Source organism: Falco biarmicus, chromosome 4 (assembly GCF_023638135.1).
Source record: "Falco biarmicus isolate bFalBia1 chromosome 4, bFalBia1.pri, whole genome shotgun sequence".
Taxonomy (NCBI): domain Eukaryota; kingdom Metazoa; phylum Chordata; class Aves; order Falconiformes; family Falconidae; genus Falco; species Falco biarmicus.
This window is the reverse complement of record NC_079291.1, coordinates 69,578,040-69,596,930: the sequence shown is the minus strand read 5'-3', so window position 1 is coordinate 69,596,930 and position 18,891 is coordinate 69,578,040. Positions and strand designations below refer to the sequence as shown.

At 40.5% G+C, this 18,891-nt stretch overlaps 2 protein-coding genes across 6 annotated transcripts in view; both read right to left on the bottom strand.

Moving 5' to 3' along the window:
• Window positions 1-15,782, bottom strand: part of TXNDC11 (thioredoxin domain containing 11) — a 42,245-nt gene extending 26,463 nt beyond the window's left edge. For 2 of the 4 annotated variants that reach the window (XM_056337742.1, XM_056337741.1), the window contains exons 1-5: window positions 15,553-15,782; window positions 10,621-10,837; window positions 9,796-9,893; window positions 7,726-7,855; window positions 137-230 (exon numbers count right to left, since the gene is read on the bottom strand). In XM_056337742.1, the coding sequence (XP_056193717.1) occupies window positions 137-230; window positions 7,726-7,855; window positions 9,796-9,893; window positions 10,621-10,837; window positions 15,553-15,698 (685 nt within the window). In that variant the 5' untranslated portion in view covers window positions 15,699-15,782. Of the gene's footprint in view, window positions 1-136; window positions 231-7,725; window positions 7,856-9,795; window positions 9,894-10,620; window positions 10,838-11,126; window positions 11,243-15,552 lie in introns of those variants that run through there. The other 2 variants (XM_056337744.1, XM_056337745.1) reach the window with 2 other exon arrangements.
• Window positions 15,783-16,085: 303 nt separating this feature from the next.
• ZC3H7A (zinc finger CCCH-type containing 7A) overlaps window positions 16,086-18,891 on the bottom strand; it is a 30,106-nt gene continuing 27,300 nt past the window's right edge. For both annotated transcript variants that reach the window (XM_056337740.1, XM_056337739.1), the window contains exon 23: window positions 16,086-18,140. In XM_056337740.1, the coding sequence (XP_056193715.1) occupies window positions 17,951-18,140 (190 nt within the window). In that variant the 3' untranslated portion in view covers window positions 16,086-17,950. The remainder of the gene's footprint in view (window positions 18,141-18,891) is intronic.

Genomic DNA, 18,891 nt, shown 5'->3' with positions numbered 1-18,891 from the left:
TCTCATAATTAAATCAACATCAAGAAACACTCAAAAGGGATTAATTCCCAAGTTACAAGATATTACAAAAAACAACTGAAGCCCATATACATAACTCATTCACAGATGCCTTAAATAATGAAAATGAAGCTTTTACCTTTCTTTAATGAATGCAATGCTGACGTGAAGAATGTTAAATAACCAGGCGGTTGAGGTGAAGCATTGAATTCAAAATATCCTAGAACTCCAGGCTGAAATAATAAGAACTAAAGTTAGTTAAGCTATTTTCAAGTATAAGTATATGGGACACAGCAATTATTTGCCTACAGTAAAGCACAGCAGTTTTTTTAAAAGACAACATTTACTGAAGAACAGTCACTTCATGCTGCAAGAAAAAATTTAATATTAAAAGACTGAACATAATCAGTTCTAAGGCTGTCATTCAAAAGCTATGTATGACAGAGGGTTTTTATGGAGGTAGATGCATGTTTCAAACCGCCTATTTCCCATGTTAGCTATTACAGTTCACTAAAAGCAATTAGTATTTTTTCACAACTACTTTATGAGTCAGTTCCAGCAGCAGCGTAAGAACCAGCAGCATCATAATGACTTCTTTTAGAACTGGAATATCAAATGTGATTTTTCAGAACAGAAGTTAAACAGCAACATTTTAATTGTTCACTGTGTTGCACATAATTAGTGACTACATATGAATTCACACGTTGTGCGTAAATACCTGAACTGCTAAGCGAACTTATCATCCCATCATTAAGCTATCAGTCACTGTACATTCTTTCAGTATATCCTGCAGGAGTCAGTGAAAGATCAGCTGCACGAAAATAAGGAAAGAGCCTCATATCCCACCTGCACATCCATAAAGCTCTTCAAATTGTCAAACAGACAATTCAGAATTTTAAAGACTCATCTCTAAATAGGCCTATGAACTTTGCCATGTATGAAGCCTGAATGGCTTCATAATAAATTTAGAAAGAGAATCTGGGAGAAGCTGACTTGGAACAGAGAGATGCACAGTCTTTAGACCTCTCCTGTTCCAGAATTTTGATTATGTTTTGGTTTAAAATTTCACAAAATATAATCCGTTAAAAATTATTAATGTTTTTTTAATGCATCACTCAAATTGGCTCAATACATTTTCAGGACAGAGTATGTGATGGAATTTGGTAATTTTGTGTTATTTGTTTCACAGTTCCACCAGTGTATACAGAAAGAACATCTGATATACAAAGAAAGGGCACTCTAGGGATTGATGTAGAACAAAAGAATCCAGACTCACCAATCACCCATTTGTGCAGCAAATATATTCCCACATAAGTATTTTAATTTGGTATTTCAGAGGCTGCTTTATTTTTGTTGAGTTTTACATATACAATTTTTATTTTTAAAACACAAACATATTTTTTACATGTTACTGTCATTAGTGATACGAAGTAGTTATTCATACCAGCCATATGAATTGAGCTAATTCAGTATGAATTAGCAATCTCAGGATGTTCACCAATAACAACTTTGCCCATTCCAACTAACAACCTGCTCTTTTTAGGCAGCAATTCTCTTTCACAAATGAATGCTAAGCACAAAACCCTTGTTCATAAAGATTCCCTCTGAGGGACCCCAGGAAAATCATCAATAATAAAAATGAGTTACAAGCAATTAGTGAAATTTCTGCAATAACAACTGTCAAGCCAGAAATAAAAATATAAATAAAATAGAAATGAAAAAATACAGGAAAACAGCAGCACTCACTTTTCTTTTTTAAACTATAAACAGGTTAGTAATTAGTGTTCGTCTTTTTCTTCTAGTACCAATTTAAGACAGTAAAAAGAAACAATCCCTTATAACAAACTTTTAAAGCATTCAAATGAACCAAACCAATGAGACAGGTAAGATGATCTAAATTTTAGTTTCCCATTTCCTAGGACCATTTTTTAATACCATTTCTGTACGAAGTGAATTTACAGTATCGAATAGCGAATGAAGGAAAACTCAAAAAAGTGGCAGTAAAATGAGACAAGAAGCTAAAAGTCAGACCTAGAAATATTTATAAAGTTACTAAAAAAGGTGATGTTCTGATTCTGACTGCCAGTTCTGTTGTACACCAATAACAGCTTAAGACTTCCAGATTGTGAAGAGTAAGATGTTCCTTAGAGACATGTTTGGAAAGTGTTTTTTTCAATAAGAAAAAACTGTAGTGAGACAGTATATATTAGTGCTATATACCTAATGAGTAATCTGGTTCATTAATGTCCTTTTAATGATCATCCCAGAATAGTTAAAATCTCCTCCCTGTTACAGGCTGCAATTATACATAAGAGGAAAGTGTCTAAAATGCTCTTTTTCTTCTCAAGTACTATGGATATTTTCCTGTTCCTCTGTCAGAATGAAGAGATTCACTTGCTTCACTTATGTTCATTTTAACAAAACTGAACGCTTTAGGTGCAAGCAACTAACAGGGAATCTTGCTCCGTACAACTAAGAGTCAAGCCTTACAGAAAAGGTATCGCAATGGAAATAAGAGGTTCCTGGTTTTGAATACAAATATGCTAAGAGGAGCTTGACAGCAGCAACTCCCACTTACTTTCATGCAAGAACCTCCAAACAATCAGTCACTGGTGTAGCAATAGCTACCTGCACACAGTTTATGTGGACATCTACATACAAGCTGTTATTGATGATGAGCCGCTTCCAGGCAACCATCTTCATGCAGGCAGTCAGGAATAATCAGCTGAATAGGATTTGACTTGCTGCTATATAAAGTTGGAGGATAAAATATTGCAATGTGACACAGGGATAGTTAAAAGACACAGCACGAGCACTGGTGTTGCTAGAGTGAAGCTTACTGGAGCTTTTCTGTCCATGAAAAAATTTTCAGCACCTGTCTCAAACCAAGTGTCTGTAGGAAAGGTTTTGGACCAAACTTGACTGTGTCAATAGTGAAGAGTCTCTAGCACCATCTCCTAATGAAACTCATATATGGAAATACAAAATCATTAGTTGTAGTGTAGCCTATTTCTTGCTTGGTCTCTACACCAGAGGAATGGAAAGCAATGTGTGATGCCAATTAAATCAAACACTTAATAGACTTGACAAGAATCTCAACAATTACAGAACAGCAAGTTCATGAAAGTTTAAGAACTAGCAGAGATCTTCAGGTGAGTATTTTTTATTGGAGAACAGCCAGCATGGTTTTATTATTGAACCATTCCTCACATCTATCACAGTTCTTTGAAGGAACGAGCAAGCTGATCTACTCAACGCAGCATACTGTAACTCCCCAAAAGCCTACAAGAAATTACTGAACACAATGGAAGAAACCAAGGTGATAAGGAATAACACAGAAGGTCCTCTTGTAGATTGGTAGAAAAGATAGGAAACTACAGGTAGAAGTAACTGTTTTTCCAGAAAGCCAGGCAGCCAGGATGTGTACTGATGCTCACATAGTTCAGCATTTCCATGAATACTTTAGAAAAGGGATAGAAGGGTGAGGAACAAAATATGCGAAGGCTATTGGGAATCATCAAAACTACAGCTGGCTCAGAAGAGTAGCAGAAGGACAGTATTAGATGACTATGTGATGAAAGAGCCCTGAAATGTAAAGTCTAATAAATGTAAAGTAATGGGAACACAGAACAGAAAAAAATCCCACAGCTACTGATTAGCTTTTACAATTAGGTAAATGCTTTTACTACTCAATTAAGCTATTTCTATCCCAATTTGTATTTATTTGTTTTTGTTTTGGTTATAACGCATTGAGGTAAGGGAGATTGTTTGGTTGGGTTTTTTTCCAGATCCTCAGACTTGTGCAGGTAGGCAATTCCTGCCACATATCTGTAAACACAGAAAACAGCAAAAGGAAAGGAATGTGTTACCTCTGGGGAACAGAGGAACCTATATTATATTCCACTGATTTTATACTGTAGAAGAAACGGTTGACTGATATTAATTAAATTTACAAGTCTGTTGATTTTCTAACTGCATTAAAAACATTGTATATCCAGAACTGAAAGCAAATTCTCACATGATCATTCAACACAGGCACCACAGTACCCCACACAAGAGCAAGCTATTAAGTCAAATCCACATATGGGTCAGATCCTACACAGCCGGTTAATGCTCAGGAAGCACTCCTACACAAATAGAGCACGGCAAGCTGACAGCATGTTAAGACACATGTCAGCTACCTCCCAGAGACACCAACTCCTCGCTCAACTCTCCCAAAGCCAGAAAAGTATAAGCTCCCTGGGCACATTTAATTTTCAGAAGTGAATGAAGCTTTTTCTCTAAGTACAGAAACCGCACGTTTTCTTCCTCTGTGCCTCAGAAGGATAAGGCCATTTCTAGTAGCTGGGTTAGTCAGATGAGACATGCCAGTTTGGATTAAAATGAAACTGTTAAGTCTCTGCAGCTAAGAAAACAAAAGAAGTCTGATTATAGGTACTTACAGGTACTGTGTATCTTTGTCCTGATGTAACTTACATACTCCTATACTTTCAAAGATTTTAACTGTTTTCTAAATAGGACTTTTTTCCTTGCTCTCCAAAATTAAATTCTAATTCTTATCCAGTTCTAGTTTTGCACTAGTATCATTCCACAACCAGAAAAAAAAAAAAAACAGTAACAGAAAATGCAGAAGCTTAACTTTCAAATCTTCAACCAGATTTTTTTTCACGGGGTTTGAGCTCCCTCTTGTGAGAGCAATACAGCATCCCACAATAATGATCTGCTGGAGGAATGGACACACCACCACATAACTAACTAACACCACTTGCTCTTACGTTTAGCTGGATTACGTTAATCAGTATTTCTAAGAAATAAACAGATGCTAATTAACATTTGAATACAAGATAAAATACTGCTAGATTTCAGAATCTCTTGGTGCGGTTCAACTTACAAAAAAAAAGCTTTGAAGTTTTATCTTGATACTTTATAGTACTTGTTAGTTCTTGTTAAGCATGCTAACAAGCTTAATGGATTTCAATATTCAGTTGAGTGTGGGTAGAGCTCCTGGTTTTCTTTCCTAGATGCTTCTTCTATCAAAAGCTGGCTACTAGAATTTGAACACAAGATAAAAGCACCAAAATCTTCACATATTAGGCAGAAAAGGACAACTAGGGGCTTGAAGTTGTGACTATCAGTAAATTAACAGGTCACAACAAAATGCCCTTGAAACAAGAAAAGAAGGGTGCAGTCGCTCTTTTAAGTGTGAAAACATGCACTGGACAAAGCTTCAGCTCAATGTGATGCCCTGCAAATTAATCACCCATCTACTAATAGCTCACCAGCCTACTGCATACTCCAGATTGTATTATCCTATAGCTATTCATGGACAGACAAACAGAACAGTGAGGACCAAAAGCAAGTGACAGGCAACTACTCCACAACCTACTGCTTCCTTAATATGGCAGACCTTAACACCAAAGGAGGATGAAACAGCCATGGAACAGAACAGGCACTAAGTGCCTATCAGCTACAAAGAGGTTCTTTTCAACTGAAATTTTCAAGTCAGAAGTAAATACTTGTAAGTTTGTAGAACCCACTCCCTAGAAGAACACTGGACTGAAAATTAGATACTGATGATGACAAGTCCTTCAGAAAATACTCTGAGCTTCAAATCCATTAGCTGTTCAATGAAGGAATCACAGAACCCTGATCAAGAAGCAGACAGTGGTCAAAATGCCTAACGATCTATCATTTACCAACTTCTCTCCTTCCCCTTCTGCTAAAGATTAGTATTTTTAATATATAAAAGATCAAAAACCAAGGAAGACACCAGCCACAGCTCTCAAAATAGCCATCAGCTTGTGCCATACATGTAACCTACTCTATGGAAACTTTCTCACTTCTTAAACACAGGAGATTCCTCCTGGATTGTATCTTCTACAAAAGGTATAAAGTTCCCCAATTTTCATGGAAAACATTAGAAAATGTTCAGAATCCAACTGTTCAACATGATGAAATGTGCTTACTTCTGGTCTAAAACTAATTTTCCTTTGTGCCTATGTTTCCTTCTCCATCCATCTTCATAAACAATTTTCTCTGTCTTAGGTCTTCTCCGTATCTCAGCTTCTGATCCTCAGGATTTGTTTTTCTTACTGTGCTCAACTGGACTTGCACTAGCCAATGCCATGTCCCCTGAATGGATCTTACAGCATGACTTGGCTGTTATTTTTGTACCCCCTTCTCCCCCTCTTGCTTAACTTTACAGAGACAAGACAGTGAACTCCTAGTGCCACAGCTGGGGAAATAACCTTAGCCTTAAAAGACTGCGGGGCAGCAGGACAGATCACACTCTATTCTTAGTCCATTTCAGAAAAAAGAGCCAACAAACACTGAACATAAACAGAGGCTGGGCATTTGGAGCCACAGAATTTGAACCACAGGAAGGGGTGGGGCAGGGGAGTTTGAATATAGAAATAAAAACATCTGTTCCATTGCTAAGCAGTGTTTAAAAAAATATTTTCCGGTTCCCCCATAAATTTGTGTTTTGTCTTGGTCTTTTTCAAACGGAAGTGCATCTTCTACCATAAAGCAAATTTAAGCTTAATGACACTATGCTTATTAGTTACCTTTTGCAGACTACCAAGAAATAATTCACATCACAGACTAAAAACCAAGCATGATTGTTTTCAGATCTCTACAGGAGATTTTAGAATGGCAAAACTAAAGCAGTAAAAGGACAACTGAATTGCTTGTGATTACAGAAGTATCAGCATCAGACAGATACACAACTCTCTACCCCTGACTCACAGTCATCACTTAAAAACACTGGAAAACTAAATCCATTAATAGCTCCTGAGGGATAAACCGAAGCGTGAGCAGCACAGCACCCACCCATGGTAACTGGCAGTGTGCATCCCCTTATACTTGGGAGCTCTCATTTAACAGCATAGGCCATGCTCCATCCTGCAGCAGAACCAGACATTAGAACATGCGCTAATTCAAAGAGGAATTCTACTTCATTCTGAAACACCGGAAAGCCCTTCCCATGTTTTGGCCACTACTACAGCATCAATTTGTTGATCAGGTTTTCCATTCTGCTCTAATAGCTTGGGGTTTAGTAAGATTATGGTATTTCTCCATTGTGCACTACAGAAATGAACAGTTATAAAGAGATTATAAATGGTTCTGTTGTAAACACATTCTGTCTAATTGGAAGTTACTAATCCACTAGTATTGCTACCAATCTTGGCACCTCTGAACACAACAGACTGAAAATTAATAAAACACAACGTACCAGTGGATTAAAATCATGAAGTTACAGCATACAAAGTGGTTAGGAGCCATTATTTCAACTGATTTCACATTTGTTTTTCCTTAACAGACTTATCTTACTAGAAAGGTTTAATATTCCTTTAAAATTAAAGCAATGATTAAGTCTTTCTCACTCAAATGTTTTCCCAACTCAGACTGCAAGATTTTTGCAAATAGATTTCTCCCTTCTTTTTTGTTCATATGTAACTTTTTGGTGAGGTAACAACCTCAATTCTTGTCTCTAGATACTAAAGTACTGTAAATTCTTAGCATCGCTAAACCATAAGAGTAACTATACAGGGAACCAACACTGTGAATTTGTCATTTCATATTTTTATGATTTTAACAAATGTACAGGGCACTGATTTCAGGATCCTGGAAATAAACTAGTACTTTGGAGCAGATCAAATTAAATTGTGAAACAAATCAAACTCTTTCTGAACCACAGTGGTAAAGCCAGAGAAGAGAGACAAGTACCTCATAATTTGAGAGGAAATCTAGTAATTTTGATCGAGACGAGATGTAGAGTAGTGGTGTCATCACCCGGCGAACAAACTTTTCAATATAAACAGCACTCATAGGGCCTTTGTATTCAATTGGTCCAAAACTAGTACCAAAAAAAATAATAAAACATTAAGACTTAAATTAACAATAGAGAGAGTCCCTCCTAGGGGGTGGCAGAGATAGGAGTTACATAGACAGCATGCTCAGCCTCTAGGGAGTTGCTCTCTGTGTTAATTAACAGTGGCTTCTGTTACTGACAGAGGAGTTGTGTTACCAGACTTGAAGTACAGCGCAGAAATTGCAGTGACTCTTAACACAGTATCTGTGGGTAGGTACAGTGTGTTGGTGGGGACAAAGGGATGGAGATCATCTCTGAGTCTCACTAAAGAAGTTGGTAAAAGGCAGTTGGTAAAAATATAAATCATATGATCATATACATATCTTTCTGCTTTGTCCAAAGTAAATACCTGTGACTTAAAAATACAGATCTGAAAAATGTCAATATTTTCACTCCATTTTAAAAAATCTTTAGAAAGTTAAACCAGTATTTTTACATAGACTTTTACAAGAACACTCAATAAAGGAGGGACCAGTCCAGTCACACTGCTGCTGAATAGACTCAGGGAGTCTACAGCTTCTCCCCCAGCCATCTGATAAAATAGTTCACACCACATTAGGTAGTGCTAAAACAGAAGGCAGGCTGAGCTTTGCAGCTACCATTTCCAGAGCTTCTCCTTCATCCCCTTGAAATCCTGCATCTGATTTATTATCTTGAGCTTGGACAAAGCATCACAGTCCAAAATGAAATCAAACACAAAAAGCATGAGGAAATGGTCCATTCCTGCTGAAGAATGTAATGGGATGCGCTTTTAAATTTAGTTTATATGTACAGACAAGGAAAAATATCAAACTTGAACTGAGATACCCATACTCAGATGCTCTGAATTGGTCTTCTACAGCACAGCAGATTACTCTATATCCTACACTGGTTTATTACAAACATTTGACTAAACAGCAACAGCACTGCTTCAACATGTCACATGCCCAGTACCCAGCACTCGAAGTTTAATATCTCAGGCATGAGGGATGCATATTGATATGAAGTATCAATACGAATTTACATCTTATCTTGTTGCAACTCTGTTTAAGGTTACTGATAATATCCAAGTGTATCTGTCTATTGTGCTGTAATTTCAAGATCAAGTAAGTTTAAGTCAATGTACATCCAAGTGGGACTGTTGGGGTTTTATTACAGTTTGAATTATGCCAGTGCCATCTGTGTCTATTCCAAGTTCAGCTGACAAAGATCAGGATTGCTCCTCCTCAATACATAAATCCCCGGAAAAAAAATCAAAACCAGCCTCTGTAACAGAAAAGAGCTGCAGTTCAAGACTAGAGTTCACAAGTAAAATGCAAGTGATAAACTACACAGCATCCAGCTCTATTGTACCTAGCATTAGAAAGTGTTTCCTTACCTTCTGCTCCACACAAAGAGGAGAAAAAAAAAATACGTACAAATACTAAAAAATAAAAGTGAGACTATATAAAATTTATGCAATGATATAGCAGTATCTGGAGCATTAAACAGTGTAAAGTTCAAATTTAGAAGAAAGCCTTCAATACATAGTGCCATTTAAATATGCACTTAAATTTCACAAACTTCAATAGCCTTTAAGTACACACATTATTGCTGCCACAAATTGGGACCAGTTGATATAATCCATCTACAGAGCAAGCAGACAACTAAAATGAATATATAAATTTGAATTCTTTACTTTTCATTGGAGACAGAACTTCCAGGGGATGCAGAGGCAAAAGAAAACTTCCTGGGGGACGAAGAATTGTGCTCCATGTCATTTAACTGACATTTACAGCCCTTCTTGACACCTAAGTAGCATACAGGATGAGCTTCACCCAGAATCTCCTTCTCTACAGCTATTTACTAGAGCCATAAATATAACATTTTCAAAATGCAACATTTTATGCAGTATCTGTTTCCCAAACCAATAATAAAAAACTCAGACTGTACACATGAAATCTTACCTCCGATGGTATAAGTGTATCACAGGAAAATAAAAGAAATGCTTTTGCTTTCTGCATTTCCCCTGGTTCCACCAGCAATTTACAGCCACAAACAGCACCTACAAAGCAGGTAAAAATTCACAGCTAACAAAGTGCATTACCATGACCTGCTTTATCTAACATGTTTTTTTTTTTTTTCCAATCCATTCCATGTCTTTTCTACTCAGTATTCCATACCTGGTCCGCTTAATTCTACCATATGAGTCACCTTTTTAAAAAAAAAAAATATTTTTTTTTGGTCATTCTGCAACAGCAATCCTTTTGGTCACTTTTCTTTCTAGTTTTTAAGCTTCTTAATCTAAATCCTTCAAATTTACTTAGTCATAATCCATATCAATTATGTTTTCTGCAGAGTAGAGCTCAATGAGCAGAGGTTTAGGACAGCTGTACTTGTGAAGCATTCACAGGTAACCAACTGCTAGAAAGCAGTGCCATGGCTGCAATCTTATATGATTACCAGTGTCTCCAAGGATCCTGGAACTGGAAGCAAACTCTGTAATTTCTGCTGAAGGCAGGTCAATAAATCCAAGAACACTTTACAAGAAGTAGCTTGTAGAGCTCCCCATTCAGGAGCAGAAATAACAGACAACTGACCAGGGAAAACAGGTTGCTTCCATTTACTCTAACACACTCTATGTTAAATTAAAATTCAGATGATTGGCTGAGTTACCCCAAATTTTGAGCACTCAAGTCCTGCTGCTCACATGGGATGACAGAAACTAGCATCATCTTGGGACTAAAAAGCTATCAGGTCACATTTACTATTCGTATCTTCTCTGGAGTTACCTGGTCTGACAATCTGCTGGCCACATGTTCTATTTCTTCTCTTGCTGCAATAGACTGGCCACACCATGGCGCATAGAAGAAATACAGCACAACTTCTGAGTCCTGTCGAAGGTGATCTGCATAGTCTAATTGTCCCCGAAAAAGATCAATGACTGGAGATCTTGTGGAGAAGAAATTCACTGGAAGCTTCGCTGGCATTGTTACATCTTTTGCTCGGCTGCAGAAAGGAAATTAAGAGTGATCATTGAGACTGTACAACAGTAGTTTAAAAAGTGTGCCCAAAGACCTACTTTTTAACTTTAGCAAAGGTCATGCAATGACAAAACTTTAGAAATTGATGCAAATGACTACAACTTACATTATCTGATTAGTTTCATGAAATACCATAAAAATCTAAAGACTGCCCTTAACAAGCTTTAGAAAGTCACACTGTGATACCATGCACTACGTTTATGGGTGTGTTAGCTCACACTCTTATTGCTGGTTGCTATAGAGCATAAAATTACCAGGAAGAGTGATTTCTTTGGATTTCTTCCCTGGCCTCATCCTCTTTTAACACTTGTACTTTAGGTAACAGCACCCTGATAAGAGAAGAGACACTGGTCATGAAGTTTTGTGATGTGATGTTTCTATAAACAGATACTATTACCCTGGCTTACACTTTACTTCAAAGTATTCTATACTTGTATTCTTTTATATTGTATTAGAAAAAATACATAAATGCCTGTTAAGTTTATTTTACTGGTTAGAGCAGGGACTGCAAACTGTTCAGGGCCCATTTCCTCTTCAAAGTAAGAGCAGTATTAACAAATACAAAGTCTCTATTTAAAGAAATTATGACAGATTAAGTTTCTTCAGATAAATTAGTTTGACTAGTAATACCAAGAACGTAAAACAAATACTCAGGAAACCACTTCCTATCAAAACAGCAATCAATCAATTTAGAACTTGGCATTTCCAAGGTGTTCAGAAGTTGTTATTGTATAAACTGCCCTAAATGCAAGTGAATGATCATATTCTTCTTTTTATTATTATCTCAATTCCAAAGTTTTCCACTAGCTGTATTTACATTAGAGCAAGTCAGATTAAAAACTAGGCAGCAACAGTGTAATACTCAATTCTGCCATGGTTCTTTATGTGACAGGAAGCTTTAGGGCACACTGTGCATTCCTTTACCTTGTAACACAACAAGAAGCTAATACAAAAACCATTTCACCTGATATTTGATCCTTCTCGGTTACAAATGATGCAGTTGTAATAAAATTATTGAGACCCAAACACTGTCAAACTGTTAGGCAGCCTCCTAACAACACTGCCACATTTTCAAACTTTACAATCATTCTGGTTTGTCAGAAGTACCTTTGGGCTTACAATACAGCCCACAGAAGCCACAGCTCTTCTCTCACTTCCAGGTTACTAAGCGTAAACTTAAAGCTCAACATTTAGAAAATATACTGGGAATGATTCTTAGAGATTATGGAAATACTTAATTCATACGTAAGAGACAGTATTTGCTTCAGAATCCAGAATTTTGAAAATACTAACTGGTTCCTCATGTTTACAATTCATTTATTGCACTACTGAAAAAAAAATTACATTTTCACACACAGATGGCCAACACTCTAGTTTCTTCTATGGACTTCTACCTTTGTCCCTTCCCTTCTCCCTCAGTCATAACCTAGCACCTCCTTTTCCAACCCTTAGGTTCTTATGTCACTTCATAACCAACACCTCCGGTTCCCGACTCCTGCACCCTGCGCTTACCCAAGCTGCTAGCTTCTCCTGGTGATTCCTAACTGCCAGCTGGACAGGACACACCACCGATGCACTATGGCTCTAATTCACAGGTCAGCGCACCTGGATTAGTGGCTAAAAGTGAAACACGGCAGCTAAGTGTTGATCTCACACTAACGCGTACTTCTTCAGAGATACTAACTAGAATTTCTCCTCCTCTTTAACTAGTTTAATGAAAATGAACAACCTAAATATGTTTAAAACTACTGTTTTCTACAATGAATTAAACTGAAAGTGCACAAAAGAGTTACAGCATAAGCCTTAAAAATGCGATACAAAATTGGCTCCACATTGCATGAAACCGTAAAACATACCAACAGAAGTCCCATGACATGAATGAGTCAGAAACTATGTGGCTACCTTCAAATATGAAAAAGCCTCCAGTAATTATTAAAGAACATAACACAATAAATCAATAGTTACCAGCTTCTTAAGCTGACTTGCTCTGTAGCGTCTCCCTCTGCAAAACCAAATGCATAACACAGCACTGCCATGCAGTTCCCAGGTTTACAAACAGAATAGTGCTCTGAACCACCTAAAAATTATGCAAGTATAAACTGAGGATTACAGAATAAACGATTGTGCAAACACAATTGTCAAATACTGTCTATTAAGATACTGATTGCGTTATTTACCTGCTGCACGGAGCCTATAAAACCTTAAAACTCATTTCAACAGAACAACCTGGTAATAAAGAAAAGCACCTGCAAGCACCTGTAGGATCAGCCCCTTTGACTGCAAGGTCCTCAGAGCGGGGTTGTCTGGAAAGTCATTTGCATAGTGCCAGAAATCATTCAGGTTCTAAACCACAAGTTGCCCGTAACAGTACGTTCAGCCAGGCTTCATTTGGCCACTCCCCGAGCCACTATAAACCAGCAACACCTCAAACCCCACCAAAGGATTGTGCTGTAAAGGCATTTTCCCTTTCCACACTTTTTATCCACCGGTCTCCAGAAGTCCCGTGTTGCAGCCGTAGGGACGGCACTGTGGGGCTGCGAGCGGCGCCGGAGAGCCCCGCGCCGTCCCCGCCGCGCCACGCGTGGGCGCCCGCCCCCCCGCCAGCCCCGACACGCGTGTCTGCGCACAGCGGGCGACCCACCGAGCCAGCGCACCCCTTCACACACGGTAAAGCGACCTTAGACACTTGGAACAGCTGTTCACAATTACGTTTAGTCACAATTGTCACTGGTTCTCACAAACCACCTCCCCATTTAAAGGTACCGCGTTCTTTTTTTTCCACCCCACAAGTTCTGTGGGGAGGGGGCTTTGTTAGTAGGGGGCTTCCTTTGCTCGAGGGTGGATCTTTAAGCATGCTAATATGGACAGTTCCCACGCACTTGAAGTAATTTCTGTTTGGTCTCATTAACCACTTGATTCTCCTGGAGCTTACCTTCTGGTGCCCCAGCTTGACACACTTACAGTGTGTGCTCCTTCTCCCAAGGCCAGGTTTTGTTAACCATTTGCAAGGATTAACTAACTTCCCTGGTTTTCAGATTCTTGTTTTTCACTATAGATATTGACATATTTCTTTTTTCTTTCTCTTTAAGTAATTGTTACCAATAGCTACACATGGAATTATCACTCTTGAGCGTGTCTATGTTTCTGACAGCAACAGAACAGGGAATACTTTCCTGATACTAGTTTACCTTTTTAACTACAATCTGAAAAGCCAAACCCCTTGAATCAACCTTCCTGTAGAGTACAGGGTGGTGAGAAGCGCATTCCAAGCACATTCCATTTGTGAGCTTTCAAACACGGCTAGCAGTAAAATAAAAGGAGCATGCAGGTTTTAAATAAAAGGGGAGCAGGAAAAAAACAGAAGCACCATTGTAAGTGCAAAACAACAACAACAAAAAAATCCATTCAATAGACAGTAAAACAGGGAAGTAGTTAACTTCAGAAATCCTTCACTATACGTTCGGTAATATGACAAGAGCTTTACACTTTAATCTAAATTATCCAGTCACTGCAAGACAAGACTGCCAGGCAGAGGCACTGCTGCTCATAGAGCAACTCACATACAGACTTAAAATTCACTCCGACTCAAACCACACATCCTCTGCAGGCAGGTGAGAAAAGAAGGCCTCACTACTTTTCAGAGGCGTTACCTGTGAATCAAGCACTTCTTGGAAGAAAAATTTGTCAGATTTTGCAGAATAGGACAGTAATCAGATCCTTATGGCCTTTTCCCACTCACTCAATTAAACCCCAAATGCAGTAAATGTTCTTAAATTACTCTCCTTGTAAATTAAGGATTTGAGGCACGGCACCGCTGCCTTGGCCTAAAGAATGGAACCGGCTAAAGCATGGAGCTGCCGCCTTGGCCTAAAGCCCCCCAGGCCACACAGGCCCCAGCCCCCACAGCCCCAAGCTCCCACGCGCAGGAGCCAAAGGCACCGTGTGGCGAAGCCAGCTCCGGCTCCCACGGGGAGCACCACCAGATCGGGGTGGGGGTGGGGGGTAAAGCCGCACAGCGCCTCCCTATCTGAAGCAGGTGCAGGTGACTGGGGTGCCACCACGAACGGGAGCCAGAAAAGACCTGCTGCTCCCCACGCTGCACCCCCAGCCGGCTGAGGAGAGGGGCTCAGCCCTTTCGCGGCTACGCGGGGTACGAGCAGCTCTCTGGGCTGGAGGAAACCAGCGTTTTCCAGAAAGCGCCTGTCCCTCAGGTGCATGTGCAGCCACGCGCCCACCACCACACCCCAACGCCCTCGGTCAAGGCGTGTGTGTCCCAAAGCCACCGCCGCTTCTTCCCGAGCAGGCCCCTGCGCAGGGAGCAGGGCGCTCCCCCTGCCCCGGCAGCCCCTGCCCTACGCGGGGCGCTGGGCCCCGCGTCCCCCGCCGCCACACGCCGCTGAGCTGCGACGGTGCCCGCCCGCCACACGGGCCCGGCCAACGTTGCCATGGCGATCGCATGTCGTCGGGCCCAGCAGGAAGATGTCTGCCTGCCCCTCAGCCGGGCCGGCCCCGCGCGGAGCCCGCCCACAGAGCGCGGGGCGCCGCCACAGCGGGCACCAGGGGACGCGCCCCGGGCGGTCACCGGCCCCGCCGCCGGCAGCTCCGGCCCGGCCGCCGGGGCACGCACCCCCGCCGAGCCGCGCCCGCTCCCCTGAGGCCGCCCCCCCCCCCCTTCGTTACCTGCAGGTGACTTTGAGGGCGACGAGGAAGGCGCAGCCCAGCACGATGGCTGCGCCGCACAGCAGCTCGGGCCGCCGCGCCATCTGGGCGGCGCGGGGCCGCAGCCGAGGGGCAGCCGCGGGGCCGGAGCCGCCGCATAACGACATCGCCCCCGGCCGAGGCGGGGAGCCTGCGGGCAACGGGCCGCTCCCGCTCGCACACGTCTCCCTACAGCCCGCCTGTCATCCGCGCCGGGGCGGCCCCTCCGCGAGCGAACCCGCCGCCGCCACGTCGCGCCGCCCGAGCAGGCGCAGAGGCGGCAGGGGCAGGCGGCACCGCGGGGCGGGGAGCGGGGGGGGCGCGGCCCGCCGGCGGGAGAGGCCCGGGCGCCCCCGCGCGCTGCCCGCCCGCAGCCTCGGGAAGGGGGGGCCGGGGGTCCCCGTGGCACGGCCGCAGCCACCCCCACCCCCCCGGGATCGGCGGGGTCCCCTCCAGAAGCGACCACCCCCCACCCATACCCCCCGCAGCAAAACAGTAAAGATTTCACACTGTCCTTACAGAACAAGGGTTTCATGTTTAGTTTTGTCTAGAATTACTTCCAATAATTTACAGAGCACTTACATTAAACAGTGAAAGCATGAAATTGAGAAAACAATTCAGAAAGGCACACGATACAGTCTGGTTGTCACATAACGGTGTCCATAGCACTCTACGTCAACCTCAGTTTATTACAATGTAAGAAAACGGGCATTGCAGCAGGTGGCATTGCATACTCCCTATGCATACTGTACATCCCGTTCCACGCACTCCAGCCCAGCCTGTAAGGGAACAGCCACCTCGCAGGTTCCCCCGGCCCTGGCCAAAGCATGGTTAGTATTTGTTGTGCTTTTCCTTCAGGAAAGCAAAAGGGACACAGCATCCAGGTTCATCATGTGTATGAGCATCACTGAACTTTGGCTCAATACCGTTTACATACACAATATATGGCCAATGACTACATTCAAACTACTGAAGTCATTCTTAAAGCTCTTCTAATTATGTAAGGTCAGCCAACAACAGAGAAAAATACTCTCAAGAGGATGGAGACATCAGTCATGGGGAAAAAACAGAAACTAGCTTTAGCTCTTTCAAATGAATGGCTGAAAGCAGCTTAGTTTTTTTAAAAAAAACAAACAAAAAAACAAAAACAAAAAAAAACACACAACAAACAAAATTAAGCCAAACCAAGCAAGCTGAAAGTACAATCTGCAGAGAAGCCAAAACACAACAGAAGCTCCAGCGACTGTAAAGCCCAAAGGCTCGTCAGCCAGATGTCACCTCGGTCCATGAATGGTTTTCCACTTCCCCGAGTCTGCAGGAACCGCCATCCGACATCCCATCCACCCTGCCGCAGAGGCTGTGCTTCGTGCCCAAGTTAAAAGCCTGAAAACGTCCCAACACTGCATAGCTCCAAAACGCTTGTCTACTTCTCAAGTTATTAGTTGGCCGTTTTTGTTATTGCAGTGATGCGATGAGCTAATGACAATACAGGAAACTGCAAACAAGTAGCTGGAGGCACAAATACCAACTTACTAAAATTTTAGCTACAGGTGCTGAAGCTTTTGCTAATAGGCAAATCATTGTTTGCTTGTTTTTACAAAATCTCAAGCCTGAGAGGCTACATGCAGAAAACAGCTTTGTGTAAAGTTCTCTTTATTACAGGCAACATTAGTCCATACAATAATACACAATACTGACATACAAGTGTAATCTCTCAAAATCATCATTTAAACAGCAAAGACCAAGAAACAGAATTTTAACTACTTCATTTTCAAAAATTAATGTTTTTCCTCCCAAGATCCTTTTTCAGTAAATTATATTGAAACATACAAATAGAGAAAAAATACCCATTCAACATATATTGTAGTTAAATGGTTATTTTGTTTAAAATCTTTAATAAGAAAATCCTTTTTAGCAACCTACATATAGATAAGTAACAAACTTTGTTTTAAACAGATCCTCTCCATTAAAAGATCTGAAGAATTTTCATCCATCATTTTCTTCTTAGCCCATAACACTCTCTTTTGCAATACCTTGATACCTTAAAGTTTTTCAACTGAAGGACTGATACTAGGGGGCTTCCTAGATAGTACAACCTCTCTTCCCCTCCCCCCCCCCACTTCTATTTCCTAACTTTCTGTCCAACAGAAGGTGAGTAAGCACATAATACTTCAGATTTTTTTTAATCACCACTCTGTTTCATGAGAGCATAGACAGGTCTGCTCAATCCCCCTAAATCTACTATATTTTGCTGTTCAGGAGGAACAATATATGCCAATAAAAGCAGAAAACCTGCAGCTTTTCTGTCACATGCTTTTGATTATTGTCAAATTTTCTGGCTTATGCTTCCAGCTGATAACATGTATGTGTCATCTCAGTATTAGTTTAAATCTTTAAACAAAAAACTATATTTTCCAAAGTCATTATCACTGGGAGCAATCAAGTGGTCTTTTCTGGCTTTGCTGAGCTTCATTCTTAAAACTTGTCTTCGTTCTTCCCACTCATGGAGTTCAGCATTTCCATGGGCAAATTTACAGTTGTTTCCTTCAGTGCAAGTACCAGCCATATATCTGTTAAGACAGATTTCAAATAGTGTTTTCACAGAATTATCATGATCAATATTGTATCTAAGTATTTTCTTCTGGTCATGTTTTTCAAATACACTAAAAATATTAAGGAAAAAACCCTGGAAGAGTACTTTAAGTAAGACGATACTAATTCTGTTCAGCATTTGCTTATATTTTTTTCCCAGCTGCTAAGTATTTATAAAGGACAAAAGATAGCTCCTTTCTTTGTTCTTCATGCTCCTACTTTATTGACTCATTTCATGCTTGAAACCTTTTATTTCATCAGGTCAAATTATCAGGTAAGTGAATACCTTATCTTTTAAGTCACTAAGCTAAAGAACCACCATTGCTAAAAAAAAACAAATTAACTACCCTTTGTTAACTAAATTTTGGGTTTAGGTACTCAGTATGACTTAATCTGTTTTATCCTAGTATTTTTTACTAAGTTACAAGCACACCAGTTTGTATTCACTTTATACAGCACATCAACGTTTATTAGCATTCAAAACATAAAATACATTTAGGATGTTATTAAAAATTTAGTAAGGGGATGCATGTAAGGTTCCATGCAGACTGCAAACAAAAAATAACTCGCTTTATATGCTGTGTAATTTCTCAAGATCTCGAAGTCATTCAAAACCTTTAACTTGAAATGGAGTAACAAAGGTATTCATACCAGTCAAGTGAATCTTAACTCCAGAATGCAGATCCCAAAGTTTTTAGCCTTCCAAAACGATTACAACAGTGAAAATAA